We start from the raw sequence: 15328 nt of genomic DNA on the forward strand, positions 1-15328 counted from the left end.
GAAAGTCATTCAGATTTTGTTTAATAATTTTATGCTGTTTTTGAAACCAACATTCTCAGATTTTTAGTGGCAGTTAGGTATTGTGATAATGAAACAGATCCCTGATGCCCTTTACGTGCCTATTGCAGGGGAAAATTCCAACCCCCCTCCCACCCAACACACAAAACAATAGTAATTTTTTTGGATAGACTTGGCAACTTTGGAGTAGCTCTGAAAAATTGTTAAACTTTTTATATACCTGACCTGGAAAGTGAGAAGAAAAGAGTAAAGATTTTGACAGTGGAAATCTGCAACATCTTAAAAATCGGTGGAAGGAATGTAGAAACAATGGACTTGGGAATGAAAGAACAGGTTTCTAAAACAGTTTTCTTTAATAAGATGCAGCCTAAGAATAGATGCAGCCTATGAGACACAAAGAACAGGCCGCTGCGAAAACTCCATATCTGGAAGTATTTACAGCTCTAGATTCTACATCCCTTCTTCTATACTGCAGGGACAAAAAAAAATCCCAAAAGTGATGTACAAAAAATGGCCAGAAAAATGGGTCATTATTAGCTTAATGCCACTTGCATGGCCTAAAGGTTTTCAGATGCTGCTTTGCCTCTAATGGTTTCCATCCTGACTGATTAAAGGTTCCTTTTGAAATAATCCGTTTCAAGAGTCTTTACTTTCCCAAGTTAGGAGAGGAGCCATTACAGGAAGAGGAATTCGTAGCTTGTGTGGGCAGACACTTCAGACCTCTCAATACCTCACATCCATTGTTCCTTTTCCTGCCCCACTGCACAAATCTTTTAAACATTTGATGGGAAAACAAAGTGAGCCTTCATCCCAAAGCATATTCCCCCTTCTGAATTTGGATTATTACACAACCATATGAAATAGTATAAAATGGCCCTACTAATCCCAGTAATACTTTGAGCAGAACTTTGCGGGAAAAAATTGATATACTGTATTTTTGGAGTATAAGACACACCAAGATTTTGAAGAGGCAAATTTTAAAAAAAAAAGTTTTTGCACTCTGCAGACCGCCCAGAAATGGCCCATTTTTCACAAAAAATAGTCTGACTATTCCAGAATATAAATAAAGACAGAGGGCAACAGTTTTATGATTGGGAGAACTTTGTGTCTATTTTTAGGGTCCCATACTATAAATAAAGACAATGGAGGACAATTCTTATGATTGAGAGAACTTTGCATCTATTTTTAGGGCCAGACTGATCACAGCTCAATGACAGAGCATAGATACTGCACATTCAGACAAAGCAGAGGAAAACTTCTGCTGAGATCATTGCAAACTTCTTCTCATAATTTATGGTCCATGAAGGTGGGGAGATTAGTGATCCTTAGATGCCTTTCTATATCCTAAACATAGACGTTTTTATAAGGAGCATTAGAGTCCTCCTTCATAGATAAGCTGCTCAGGATAATCTGTAATATGTTTTTTTAAAGGAGACCAAAGCACAGATCCCTAAAAAGGATCTCAATTTGCCTATTTTTGGCAGGGTTTTTCAAACTTGCGATCCTAATATGTGTGGACTTCCGGAATTGCCCGGACAGCATTATGGAGGTTGAAACCTACACATCTTAAAAGTTGCCAAATTTGAAAAACGCTGATCTATCAGAACATCCAGCTCAGGGGGTATCCAACCTTGGCAATTCTAACTTATGGACTTCAAAACCGGCCGAAAAATGGGCGGGATGGGGCCAGAGGGTGGTGGGATTAGCCCGAACCTATCCAAACTGGCTGAATCCCACCTCTGCCTTTGAGGCGAGTGGTTGGGAGGCGGGGCTGGGTGTGATGACCGATGTCAAGCTGGCCATGCCCACCCAGTCACATGACCATCCGGCAATGCCCACCTAGCCAGTCATTAGGGCAGAAAACCAATTGTTAAATTATTTGAATCTACCACTGGCTGGATAAGAATAATTTCAGAGATGCTGGCTGCTCAGGTAAGGTTCTACCTCTTTCTGGCAGAAAACAGTTTTATTCTAAGTTTTGATGAATACCTAGAACTTAGTTATTTAATTAAAAAGGCAGGTGATTATTTGTGCTCTTCATTTTCTAAGCACAAGAGATGAGTTTAGAGTAAAATCTGGCATTAAATATTCAATTTGATGTTCTTTTTAATCTTGTTTATAATTGAAATGTGTACAGTGTACCGATGCAGTTCTGAAAAAGTGAGCAATTGCAAATTCAATGAAGGAAGTAATTCATTTTCATCTAAGCTCTGTTGTTTTTCAAAACAATCTCTTGTTATCTCACTGACAACCAGTAGCCCCCCCCCCCTCCTCACCGGAAAAAGGAGCTCTGAGTTAGAGGATTGCCTGTGAGATGAGATTAAGAAAAGAAAAACATTTCTACTACCTCAGTAAGCTTCTTTTAATATGAACTCCTTAGCTATTGAATGGGGGAAAGCTATGCAGCATACTTGCTAAGGGTGATGCCTGTACAGTCTTGAGAAGGAAGATAAAAGATACTTAATCTGAGTCTAGCTAATTTACAAGGCATCTTCCGTGCAAAACAATTCAAGAAATGTAAGCACATGTCTATGTTTAGGAGTTAGGAGATATCTCAGAGAAGAATATATTGTACTCTGACTAGTTTCTGGAAATTAAATGTCACTAAAGAAATCTGGCTGGTGTCAAAGAATTTCGTTGTAACTCATTTCATTGTAGCCAATATCGTTGTAACCAACTTTGTTGTACACATGATGCACAATGACAATAAAGGCTATACTAGAAAAGTCAAGATGGTGACCTTAAAAAAAAGCTACACGCTTCTTGTAAGATGTGCATAATACAAATGGAAAAATCATGCAGGACTAGGCAACTGGAACTAGAAAAAAACATTTCAATAAACAAATCCTGTCAATAAAACATCGACCTGCTATTTTAATTTGCCCTTCTTTTACTCTGCCACTTTTCACTCTATACTACAGAGAGTGCTGGCTCAGTATCAACATCTGACTGCTTCAAGATTTTCAGAATTCAATTTTACTCATATGTGCAGGAAGGAAGGTCATTATAACAAGCCACTTAAACATTTGCAATTACTTGTTTCCCTATATTAATGTAAGAAGCAACAACTGTTCTATTCTTACATTTATTATGTCATAAATTCTTCTTAAAAACATCCAACTAGATATAAATATATCTCCCCTTTGCTGTATAGGTTCAATGTATGATCATCTCTTCCAATGGCATTTCCACAGTAGCTCAATGAGTTTGATTGGGCTACGATTGGGGCCCAGACATCCAGTGAACTTAAGTCTTATATGCTTAGAGTCTAACTATCTAATTCCTATGTCACACGAGCATCCATCCCAAAACATTTATCAGCTGAAAATTGGAACACATGCTATATAGTTGTGCAAAGTTATACAAAATGCATAAATTAAGCTAAGTTTTATATAAAATCAAATTGACTTTGTTTTAATTGAAGAATAGAACAGAACTCTTCTGGAATAGGAGAACAATTGAAAAAGTCATCCCCCGACACGCAGCGGATATCTATTACATACCTCTTCATCTTTGTACCAAGACAAACTCTCTGCTGTTAAGATGAACCAATATTCCTTGGAGCCTCCTTTCATGATGCTAATGTTGTTGATGGTCAGCCAGCCTCGCCGGATGACCTGGAGGAAATCAAGAAGTGGGAGATGAGAAAGGGGGAAAAAGAACAGATTAACAAATCAACTTCAAAGAACAAAAGAAGGAGAAGGGGAGTTGCTTATCATTTGAGGCAATGTCTTAAAAATCTAACTTATCTGCAGCAGGACACAAACAGAAAAGAGTTTTAAAGGACCTCATCTTACAGAACCCATGGCGGTGGAAAACAATGAAACTCCACTGATCATTCCATCTTTAAGCTGTCTCTGAATTGCTAGTCCACAGCAGCCCGGTTTATGACAGTAATGAGAAAGAAAAATGATCCCGTAAAACTAAATTGGAAGCAAACATTTGAATTTACGAAAAACTGTATCTAGAGGAATTCTAATGCCGACTACAGGAAATGCTAGATTTATGAAGCAGATTTTGATATATGACTTGACCATAGCTCTCCAACAGGCAATCTAGAAAGATCAGCTGATCCGCAAGACACAGAATAACCTAGTTGGAATATGTATGTATCCAGTTTGAAGCCTAAAAATCACTAAGGCAGTGTTTCTCAACCTTGGCGACGTTCAGTCCTGTGGACTTCAACTCCCAGAATCCCCCAGCCAGCATAGCTGGCTGGGGGATTCTGGGAGTTGAAGTCCACAGGACTGAACGTTGCCAAGGTTGAGAAACACTGCACTAAGAGATGTCTATATTGCAATGAATAAAAAGCGAACAGGAACTTTTCCTGCTCGTAATCCTTGATTCCAAAACTTCTGGAAACTGTCTTCCCATCAACTTCAAATGCATATTCAGTATGCGACTTGGAGTTTTTTGGCACTAATAGCTAGTAAGACAATTCTGACTTGGCTAAGGAAACAACTCTGCCTAATCTTGTAGACAATTCTGTCAAGAACAACAAGTAAACCGTAGAGAAAACATTGGCAGTGGAACTTCACAGCATGAAACAGAAGGCCAAAGCATGTAAGATTATATCTGAAACCAGCTATCACAGAGCTTTACACAAAATCTCTGAAAAAAATGAAAGCAGTAGCCAGAATATATTGGCAACCATGCTTTATTTTGAAATTGCCTCTTTTAAAAAAGCTATTCATAATATACAAAGTAGCCATAGTCAGCAACCACAACTCAGGATACAGAATATGCATCCCTCATTCCCTGCTTATAGTCCTCTGATTCCAGAATTTCAATGAACTCTGTTCCCATCAAGGACTTCAAAAAAAATATGCAGCGTGTGACTTATGCTGATTTGGCACTAGTAACTAATGAAGTAAATTTGATTTAGCTAAGCAAACAGGTCTCTTGCCACTCCAATCATACAGAGGGCTCTCTCAAGAACAATTGAAAACTCTGAAAGATCATCTTCTGTCTCAGAAGCCAACCAGATAGTTTATTAAATTGGTTCAAAAACAATAAAGCTTATCTTCCTTTTATTGTTTTAGCGCTTTCTGTCAGACCTAGAAACCATCTTTTACACTGGGCCTTCAGGCCTGCCACATTTTCTAATGTGGGAAAATGGGAGAGGGGATTATATAGAGCGTGGATTAGATATACCGTATTTTTCGGAGTATAAGACGCACCAAGATTTTGAAGAGGCAAATTAAAAAAAATGTTTTTTGCACTCTGCAGACCTCCCAAAAACAGGCATGTTTTTTTGTCAAAAAAAGGGCATGCATGGCCTTTAGGAGGCTTATAGAGTGCTCCTGGGGGCTGGGGGAAATAAACAAAAAACAGGACATTTTTAGCTCATTTCTGCCCCCTCCCCAGCCCCCAGGAGCACTCTGAAAGCCTCCTAAAGGCTCTGCATGGCCATTTTGGTGAAGGGGGCAGAGTTTTGGGAGGCAAAAAATGCTGTATTCAATGTATAAGACGCACCCAGATTTTCAGCTTCTTTTTTTGAGGGAAAAGGTGCGTCTTATACTCCGAAAAACACGGTAGTCAAAATAACATTCTTTTCTTAAGAGAGTCAAGGACACCTTGCCCTGCAGCTGCATTGGTGTGACTGGGAGGCATTTCCAGTTGGATGGTGTCTGATTGGATCATGTGATGCACATGTGGGTGCTGGGCAGGGACTCGAACTTTTTGTCTTGGTGGGGAAAACCTGGAAAATTTCAGATTCGGGTTTTCTCAGATGTGCCAATATGACATCTCTAATAAAATGGAACTTTGAGGGAAGTCAAGCCTTGGAGTCTTCTTTTCTTGGGGGTGTTATTTGGAACTTTTGACACTTTCACTCTCTTTCTTTTTAGTAATAACTCAATTTCAATTATGAATTAAGAAAAATATCATAACCTTAGGATTATTTTTTATCATTTGGCAGTTATTAATATACTGTCAAACTCTCAAAGACTAACTAAGGCAGAATACCAGCATATAGGCTTGAGCTGCAAAGATGAAGTCAGGAAAGCTGAGGCTCAGAATGAACTAAGAATTGCAACAAATGTCAAAAATAATGTTTAAAAGTTTCAAAATGTAAAAAAAAAAGCAAGAAAAAAGTCATTAATGGAAAAAGATGGCAAGGAGGTGATGAGCAGCAGGGAGAAGGCAGAACTGCTTAATTCATTCTTTGCAGGTCTTTACACAAAAGGGGAAAAAACTATAGTCTATCAAAAGTAATACCATAAAAGACAAATTAGGAATACGTCAAAATAGGCAAGAAAATTGTAAGACGACTCCTGTCCATTCTAGATGAATTGAAATCAGCAAGACCAGATGGGTTACATCCCAAAGTTCTGAAGGGATTGGCAGACACGATCTCGGAAGCTCTGAAAGGCATCCTATAGCGCCAGGAAACTACCAGAGGACTGGAAAAGAACTGATGTAGTTCCCATCTTCAAAAAAGGGAGAATATTGATTCAGTCCAATCAGCCTGACAACAATACCTGCGAAGATGCTGGAAAAGATGATCAAGCAACAGATCTGTGAACACCAAAGGCAGGCAAGCTATTACTGGCAGTCAATATGGGTTTGTCAAAAATAGACCATGCCAGACAAACACATTGCACTGTTTTTACAAAGGGACTAAATTAGTGAAATAGCTAAATACTGTGGACATAGTTCTAAAGAATGAATGAGCCAATCAGCACCCAAGACCTATGCAATGCTTATTCCAGGATTTTAAAAAATAAGGCTGCTAATGTATAATAAGAATTACCCACTCCTCACCCCAAGTAATAACCGGTATATATTTAGCTTATGTATATTTAAACAGAATACAATTTCTTACAACCAGTTGGGAAACTGAACAGCAAAATGATAAAAAGCTAACTTTTTGCAGTGGCTAGCCGTCAGCTATAACAGCCAATATTGAAAACAGACAATTTTATTTGGCTTCATTAAGCCTACAACTTCACGAAACACAAAAAACCTCAGTTTTCATGCCCTGCTATAGGGGGAAAAAAACCCTCAACATTCTACTTTCTGGCTACTGATAAAAAATGAGTCTTAATAAACTCCTGCCTCCCAAGCAAGCAAAGTCCCAATACCTTTTCAACTAAATTATGCAAGAGAAACCTGGGTCAATTTCAGATATCCAAATTTATGCTGACCATTCTTACTGTTGCCAGTAATTTTAGAGTAGAAAAAGAAAAAAGAAAATCAAGGTTTAGTACAACTTAGCTTAAATACAGGTATTTTTTTCTACCAAATTAGTACAACCACACAGATTAGTAATGAGTTGGAAAGGAGCAATCAGTACTGAGGAATTTGTACACATGTACAAAACCTAATGGCTAAAGATGGATGTGTTAGATTACAACAATTACAAATGTTATAGGCAAGAATTCTGAGTAACCATAGAAAGGGATCAAGAGGTAGGACTGTATTGGATCTTCATCTTTCCAGAGCTGCTCAGTTTAGTGCCAACATAAACTTCCAAGTAATTTACACAACTGTTCAAATGCTCATATGCAAGGATGGTGCACTGGAGGGCGTGGGCTGTTGCAAACTCAGCTTTAATTCAATTTGCTCAACAAAACAATGGAAAAGTGCTGAAAATTCAACACACAGAACAGAAAGCACATCTGTTTAACTGTTGTTGCTTTTTAAATTTAAAAAATATTCAGAAACAGGAATCATGGGCATTTTAAAATCTAATTGAAGTTGGGGGGAAAATAGAGCCAGAAAAACAGACTGAAGATAGCAAAGGAGAGAAATGCTTCTATGGAAGAAGAAGAAGAAACAGATTCAGATCTTTGGGCAGCAAATGAGTGAGAACAGCAAAAGATCACCAATTGCAAGAAAATAATTTCTGCTGTTAATCTTGGGGAGGAAAAGGGGACATTTGCCTTAATATTCTCTTTCCACGAAAAGAATGCCTATCCCGAAAATAAGCCCTAGCCTGGTTTCTGGAGTGGGCCTAAAATAAGCCCTACCCCCCAAATAAGTCCCAGTGAAGGGGTTGGGCAGCACAGGAGGCAGCTCTCCCCTTCCCCGGTCACCTCATGGCTGCTCGGCTCCTTATTCGCGGTCCACAGATCAGCTGAGCCAGCGCGGTCTCCGTGCACTCTTGCTAGCCCCAGCCCTGCCCATGGCACCAACTTCGCAGCTGAGAGGCAGGAAAAAGCCCCTCCCCATTTTCCTGCCGATCGCCAAAAAGGCTCGATCCCAAACGTTCAACGTTGCAAAGATGGTGTGTGCGTCTGTGCTGGGCTTGAGAATCACTCTTTTCTCAAGCAACGTTTGATTGCTTGTGAAGGGGAATCACCTTGCAGTCCGGAATTAACCTGACACATCCTAGTAACTGACTTGCAAACAGAACTCGACTGAATGGGTTATGGATGGATGTGGTAACACTTAATTAGCATGCTCCACATGGCTTGCTTTTGTGCCCAGCCGATGGTATGAAGCCTGTGTATATGCGGAATAGAATTATAAGGTGACAGCCAATGCTTGCAATAATAAGCAATGCAACTGCTAGTGCTCTTCACTTTTACAACAACAATATCCCAGAATACCTTTGCTTTATATGATTTGTTAGCAAAAGGATGCATCTGTGGAAAATTTATCTCACAAATCTTGTTCACAAAATTAATGACCAGGGAAAAAGCCATACAGGGGAAAAACTGCCAAAGTGGGGGAGATTCCACACGTCACAGCGCAGCCCTGAACTGGGTTAGTTGACTTCACCTGATTTGGCAATATATATAAACTTGTTGGTTTTACTAGAAACGTTTGTTTTCTGTAACACACATATATTATGCCTTGTATTTGTAATGTATATGCTTGCATGCTGTAAGTGCCTTTTGTTCCCCGCAACTGACTTCCTGCGGTGCTGTTATTAGGGTCCGTATAATATCTGGCAAATATCAAAACGTGTCATCCATTTGAACTCTTAACAATCCGCAATCTATGGGCCTAGAACTTATCCCGGAACAGAGCTGTAAAGAGCTGTAAAACTGACACCTTTGATGTCCCATGAGAATTGATCCTAAGTGATCAATTGAAGATACTCTATCCTGTCCAGAGGACAGAGTATAAAATCAAAGAGGCCAGGATTGGGGGATTTTACTGAGGTTTATAACATTTCTAACAGTATAAAAAGGAGCTGCACCTTCTCTGAAGAGTTCTTCTGACCTGCATATCCTTGGGGCATGTTGGGAACAACTGACCATCATGTCTTTAAAGTTTGATCAAAGATTAAATGCTGATTGTTATTCAAGCCTCCATTTAAGTCTAATTTTTGGCTCATTGTGACTTGGATGTATTCTCAAACTCCTACAGGTCTCAACGTATCCTCAAACCTTACACTTGAAAGGGACTGATGATTGGAAATGTTCCAGAATTGCCTGCCGATTGTCCTTTGCTCAAGCAGCAGCAGCAGCAGCAGCTGGGTAGAGGCACCAGGGGTGCGGGAGCCGATTCCGATGTGCTGCAAGGCTTCCTGCCTCATCATAGCAGCAGCCTAACCAGCGCCCAAGCTCCAGGCCTGGTGGAGCGCAAACGGTGATCGCTGCCTGCTCCAGAGCCACAAGGGGAGTTGCGGAAGAAAGGGGCACTCGGCTGATGGGTTGCCTGGCACTGTGGGCAAGGCTAGGGCTAGCAGGAGTCCATGGAAACATTTCCGGCCACTCGGAGACACAGAACTCCCAGCCTTCCCTAGTTCAGCTGATCCATGGGCTGCGATTAAGAAACGGAGCAGCCATGAGATGACCGCGCTCACCACCTCCTGCAGCTCAAAAGAAGTTAAGATGCCTCCAAAAAGAAGCCCTAGACATTTTTGGGGGCCCAAAAGAAACTAAGTCCGGGTCTAATTTTTGGGGAAACACGGTAACAAAATTTGCCTTCATTCACAAATCACAAAAGCTAGCCATATTTACAGATCCAGAAAACAGAAGGGATTACAAATAGAGGGGGAAATGGTGAGAAGGGTCAAGAGAAGCCTCCTGACACTTTCCCACCATCAATACTACAACCAGACTTGCAAGAAGCTAGAGAAAGAGGCATAGAAGGATTTTTCATAGGTTCATATGTCTTCTGATATTCAAGAAGCCCATTATGTAATATCAAACAGCCCAGCCAATCAGATTTCCACCTTCCTCTTACTGCAGCATAATCCACATTCTTACAGACAGCAACAAAGGAGGAGGAGTTGCATTGGAATTGGAGTTGTTTTTCAAAGTTTTGATAGATAGCAATCTTTTGAAAAATTAAAATTGGACATAAGTTTAAATACCATGAAAGGAGAAATGTGCACAAATAAGTACAAGCTATTCATTCTCCGATAAAAGCCTACTCTTTCAGGTATGAGCAATTTTGATTGGATTTCCTGCTTAATTGGCAGGGCCACAGCAATTTCATACGCATTCAATAGGCAATCCTCTACTGATGTGGATTCAGACACACCTCCAATTTCTTGCAAGACACTCCTACGACTTCATACTACATTTAAAAATGACTATTCTAGGATTTGCACAATTATCTGTAGAATATTATGAAAATGGAAGTGTCAGAACGCTCAGATTATTCAGGCATAATACAGTGATTAGACTACCTGACCACCTACCTAAACCGCCAGAGAAAACTGGCCAAACACAAACTTATTATGTATTTTATACTAGGTAAGATTCTAGTCCACCAAATTGAAATGTAAAACTTGGAAGAGGGGAGCAAAATAGCACTTTGAAGAGCAGATCCCCCATACCTCAAATCTGAGCAGAATGAATGCATAAGCATTCAAAATTGGATTAAGTAGCCAATTATGTACCCAGATTGTATTAGCTCATTAAGAACCAGTATTTTTGCAAGAGCAATTATTGCAAAACAGAACTAGATAGGGGAAGTGCTCTGTCCCTAGTATTAAAAGGATATTCCCTTAATGTTTCCAGCATTTCCATTTTCTCATGAAGCCACCAAATGAGCCCGTTTTATTTTTAGCTCTGAACCCAGCATCTATAATGTCTTCAGTGTCCTTTTAGTTGAAAACACAGTAACAGCTTGTCTAAAAAAGCCAAGCCCACTCAGCCAAATTGCTTTGAAGTAGTGCACTTAAAGGAAAAGCAGGGAGAAACATTAGTCTCACCAGACAAGGGAAGAGAATATTGAGGAATAATAGTGTGTACATACCTTTCTCAGAGATTAGAGGGAGCAATACCAGTCAATATGTCATGCAAAAATGTTACACATCAGAACTGAAGCTTTTATGTAATAAAATAGCCACCGTGCCAAGTACAGTGGTACTTTAAAGTCTGTGCATCACTTTGAATTGTCAATATTTCTGCATAAATACGATCTAAAATGCATTTCTTGCACCAGCCCAAACACTAATTAAAAAGTTTTCAGGCTGTTTTCTGGTGCTCTGGCCCCCTGGGAAGACCAGCTGGCTGGCGCGCGCATGCCGGTTTTCTGGCTGCTTTGGAGGCTGTTTTCTGGGCCGTTTTCAGGCCATTTTCTGGTGCTCCGGTGCCTGTGAATACCAGCTAGCCAGAAACCAGAAGAGCAGCTGGCGATGGCACACATGCCCACAGAGAGGGCTTTGCGTGCCACCTCTGGCACATGTGCCATCGGTTCACCATCATGGTTCTAGGCTGTATCTTTCTTGGACAAGTTTTCGCCTATTGACATTACTTCTTGTCCTGCCCTCTGGTGCCCTTCTAGAGAATTAGACAACCCCTTCGTTGTACTGAGAGACAAGTACTGTCAAGCCCATCAAGTAGGGCTGGAGGACAGTTATCATGTTCCCTCTAATCCGTGGTGGGTTGCTCCCGGTTCAGGCAAACCGGTAGTAGAGGCGGAGGGAGGCCCCGTGCGCACATCCTAACAGTCCCCTCAACTGTCACCTGACTTGGTCTTCTTTATTATCTTTGCTGCTCTTTTCTGCACACTTTCCAGGGTTTCAATGTCCTTTTGGATTTGTGGTGACCAAAAGTGGACACAGTATTCAAAGGGTGGTTTTACCAAAAACAGTGAACAATTCACGTGACCATGATCCTATACCCCTGTTGACACAGCCCAGGGCTGTATTAGCCTTTTTTTGGCAGCTGCAGCATCCTGGTGGCTCATATTTAAGTGGTTGTCCACTAGGACTTTTAAATCCCTCTCAAAGTTACCACTGTAGAGCCACCTTTTCTATACCTGTTCATTTGTTTTTTCTTGCCTAACTGTAAAATCTTACTTTGCTTACCACTGAACTGTATTTTGTTGGTCAGGGCCTGGTGTTCAAGCCTGTCAAGATCCTTCTGGATCTTGAGCCTATCTTCTAAACTGCTGGCTGTTCCCCCAGCTTGATGCATCTGAAAATTTGATGAGTTACCTTTCTATCTATTCATCTAGATAATTTATGAAGAGTACTGGACCTAAGACAATGAGGGATAGAAAGGACTACCACTAGATGGATTCAGAGTTTGCTGACCAACTGCACTCAGGAGATAGTCCTCAATGGAACCACATCTGCATGGAGAGAACCATGCAACAGGTTACCTCAAGGTCCAGTTTTGTTAAGTTTAATTGACCCGTATCTCACTGCAGGGCTACTCTAAAGTGGCTTCAACAATAAAAAGGAAGAAATGAAAAGAATGCAAACAAAACAGAAATAAAACAATAAAATAAACAATGAAAAAGAACATAATGTAACTACATCAACATGATATCCAAAAAGATGGATGGGAGGAGGGTAGAGAGCAAGTGGCGGGGGGGGGAGCTTGAGTTGCCATAGATCCAGTAGCCACTTCCAGTATGGAATTAACTCATGCTTGTTGTGGTCTACTTTGTCAAATGTCTTACTGAAATCTAAGTATACTATGTCCACTGTATTTCACTGACGCACTAATTTAGTTATTTTATCAAAAAAGCAATACAGTTTGTCTGGCATGATCTGTTTTTAACAAACCCATGCAGGGTTCTAGAATTATCTTGCTGTTTCTATGTATAAATCCCCTGCTTGATTGTCTTTTCCAAGATTTTTCCAGGTGTTGATGTCAGGCTGATTGGCCTATAATTTCCTAGATCCATTTTTTCACCTTTTGTAGAACATTTTCCTCAATGAATAAATAAACAGCAACCAGGCACATTAGAATTCAGTATAATGCAGACCCACGCTTTGGAACAAACAACTGTGTTAGACTTTAAAAGAGTTATTTAAACAAACTTAGAGAGCTTGGGAAGGATTTTATCGATGAAAAACTTAAGGGGGAAAATAATTCAATTCAGATCTCTGAACACCTAGAAGCAAGCAAAGTTATAACCAGAAACCAACATGAGTTTGTCAAAAACAGATCATGTCAAACAAATCTTATTTCATTCCTTGACAAAGTGACTAATTAATGGACCAGCAAAATGTTGTGGACATAGTATATTTGGAGTTCAGTAAAGCTTTTGACAAAGTAGACCACGACCTACTTTTTGCTAAGCTAGAAAAAGGTGGGATAGACAACATCACCCCCAGATGAATTTGTAACTGGCTGACAAACCGCGTTCAATGCGTAGCCTTTAATGGAACTACATCCACATGGAGGGAAGTAAGCAGTGGGGTGCCCCAAGGTTTTGTTTTAGGCCCAGTACTGGCTTGTGAGAGCTTCCCACCAGGTGAAAGGCGGATGGACTCTGGGGGTGATTAATGCTTCCCTACAGGACGGGGTGGTGCCCCAGCACTTTACTGAAGCTGTGGTCTCTGATGGGCCTCCCAGACCAATTCGGATGGCTAAATGTGAGTGGAATCGACCCCCTCCTTCCCTCAGGACCACCTAAGTGGACGCTGCCCCAGCCCACATTCTCCTTCCCTAGCAGAGAGTCTGCTACACAATGGAGTGGAGGTCTTGGCTCCTTCCACACAGCGACTAGCGAACCAAACCAACCCCTTCCTGCTGGAGTAAAGCCAACGTCAGTCACATCGGCACCCCTCCCTCCTGGAGTGCAGGCATGTCCTCCACCGAATTGGGGAATCCAATCCAGCCAGCAGAGAGGGGCCTGGGGCACATTCCCCTTTCCCCAGCTACCAATGGTTGGGCCGCAGCCTGTGACTCAAGCATCACCCGGGTGGGCTTTCTTCCCAGGTCACAGATGGGCTGAATACCAATGGACTCCTGCCGCACCTCAGCAGATGACGCCATTTCAGATAACTGTCCCTGGACAGAGCCAGGGACTGGGGGTGCCACCGGGTACATCCCCCCCAGCAATGCCTCAATAGGCTTTTGCCCAACCTCTGCCGATGGGTGGGCTCAACAGGGGGACTTACCACCCCAAGCACTCAACCAACGGCCCACTCCAATTCAACCACCAGCCCCGCCGGCTCCCAGGCCCCCAAGGTTCTTGGCAACATTTGATGGGACCCCAGAGAAGCTGGCTTACTTCCTGAATCAAGCCTGGGCATACATTGATCAAGTTGAGGCATAATACACTTCTGATAGAGAGTTGATTCAAGAAATAGCTGAGGAGGTGAATGAAGGGGGGCTGCACATTGGATAGCGGAGTTCCATGAGGAGGTGGCTCCTGATCTAGAAGATGCAGCCGGGTTCATCCAACTGATGCGCGCCCGATTTAGTGATGTGGCTCAATATGTGGAAGCAGAAGAGCCGATTCAGGGATTGCAACAGTCTGGTTGTCCCGTGAAGAAGTTAGTTTGATAGTTCCGGAAGGTAGCTGGAAGACTACGATATTGGCCAGAAAGACTTTTATTCTACACGTTCAACAACGCCTTAGATCCCAAACTGAGAGAAGCTTGCAGCATAAGGGGTGTCCCAGAATATATCCAAGATTGATACACCACTGCAATCATACTAGACACGAGGTTAACCCTCATCGGAAGCCAGCTGCCAGAAGCCCTGCTAGGAAACCTTTGGCCCACTGAACGCAGATGCAGCGAGCTAAAAAGCCTCCACTCCCCTCTCGTCCCTCGGGGGGCAATAAAATGCTAGTGATGCAGTCAGCTTGGCCACAGAGCATCAGAATGCCTGGCTCCGGCCCTGGTTCCACAACCACACCCACCACCTGACAGCGCAATGAAGAAAAAACCCCGAAAGCCACCAGAAAAGATTCGTCTGGTACAACAGCCAACGGAGACGGAGAGTCCTGCCAGTAGGGAAGCCCCTACCACCTCAGAGGAGGAGGAGGAGGAAAATGCCGAAGATGACCCAATGGTGAGTCCACCCATTCGCCCCTTTATTATAAAATCCAAACTCCAAGTGCCAGAAACCGGGGTGGAAGGGGAAGTTGGGGCAATTGTGGACACCGGCTGCACCCGATACTTAATCAGCATGTTGATTGTGGAGCAGCTAGG

General features: G+C 41.8%; 1 protein-coding gene across 10 annotated transcripts in view; it reads right to left on the bottom strand.

Annotated features, from left to right (window-relative positions):
* The window catches only part of DNM2 (dynamin 2), a 75232-nt gene that overhangs the window by 9354 nt on the left and 50550 nt on the right, over positions 1-15328 (bottom strand). For all 10 annotated transcript variants that reach the window (XM_087711079.1, XM_087711085.1, XM_087711083.1 and 7 more), the window contains one exon: positions 3522-3635. In XM_087711079.1, coding sequence (XP_087567205.1) covers positions 3522-3635 — 114 coding nt within the window. The remainder of the gene's footprint in view (positions 1-3521; positions 3636-15328) is intronic.

This window comes from Thamnophis sirtalis, unplaced genomic scaffold (genome assembly GCF_051295495.1).
Source record: "Thamnophis sirtalis isolate CommonGarterSnake01/CBP01778 unplaced genomic scaffold, rThaSir2_p1.2 scaffold_3, whole genome shotgun sequence".
In the NCBI taxonomy this organism is placed as follows: domain Eukaryota; kingdom Metazoa; phylum Chordata; class Lepidosauria; order Squamata; family Natricidae; genus Thamnophis; species Thamnophis sirtalis.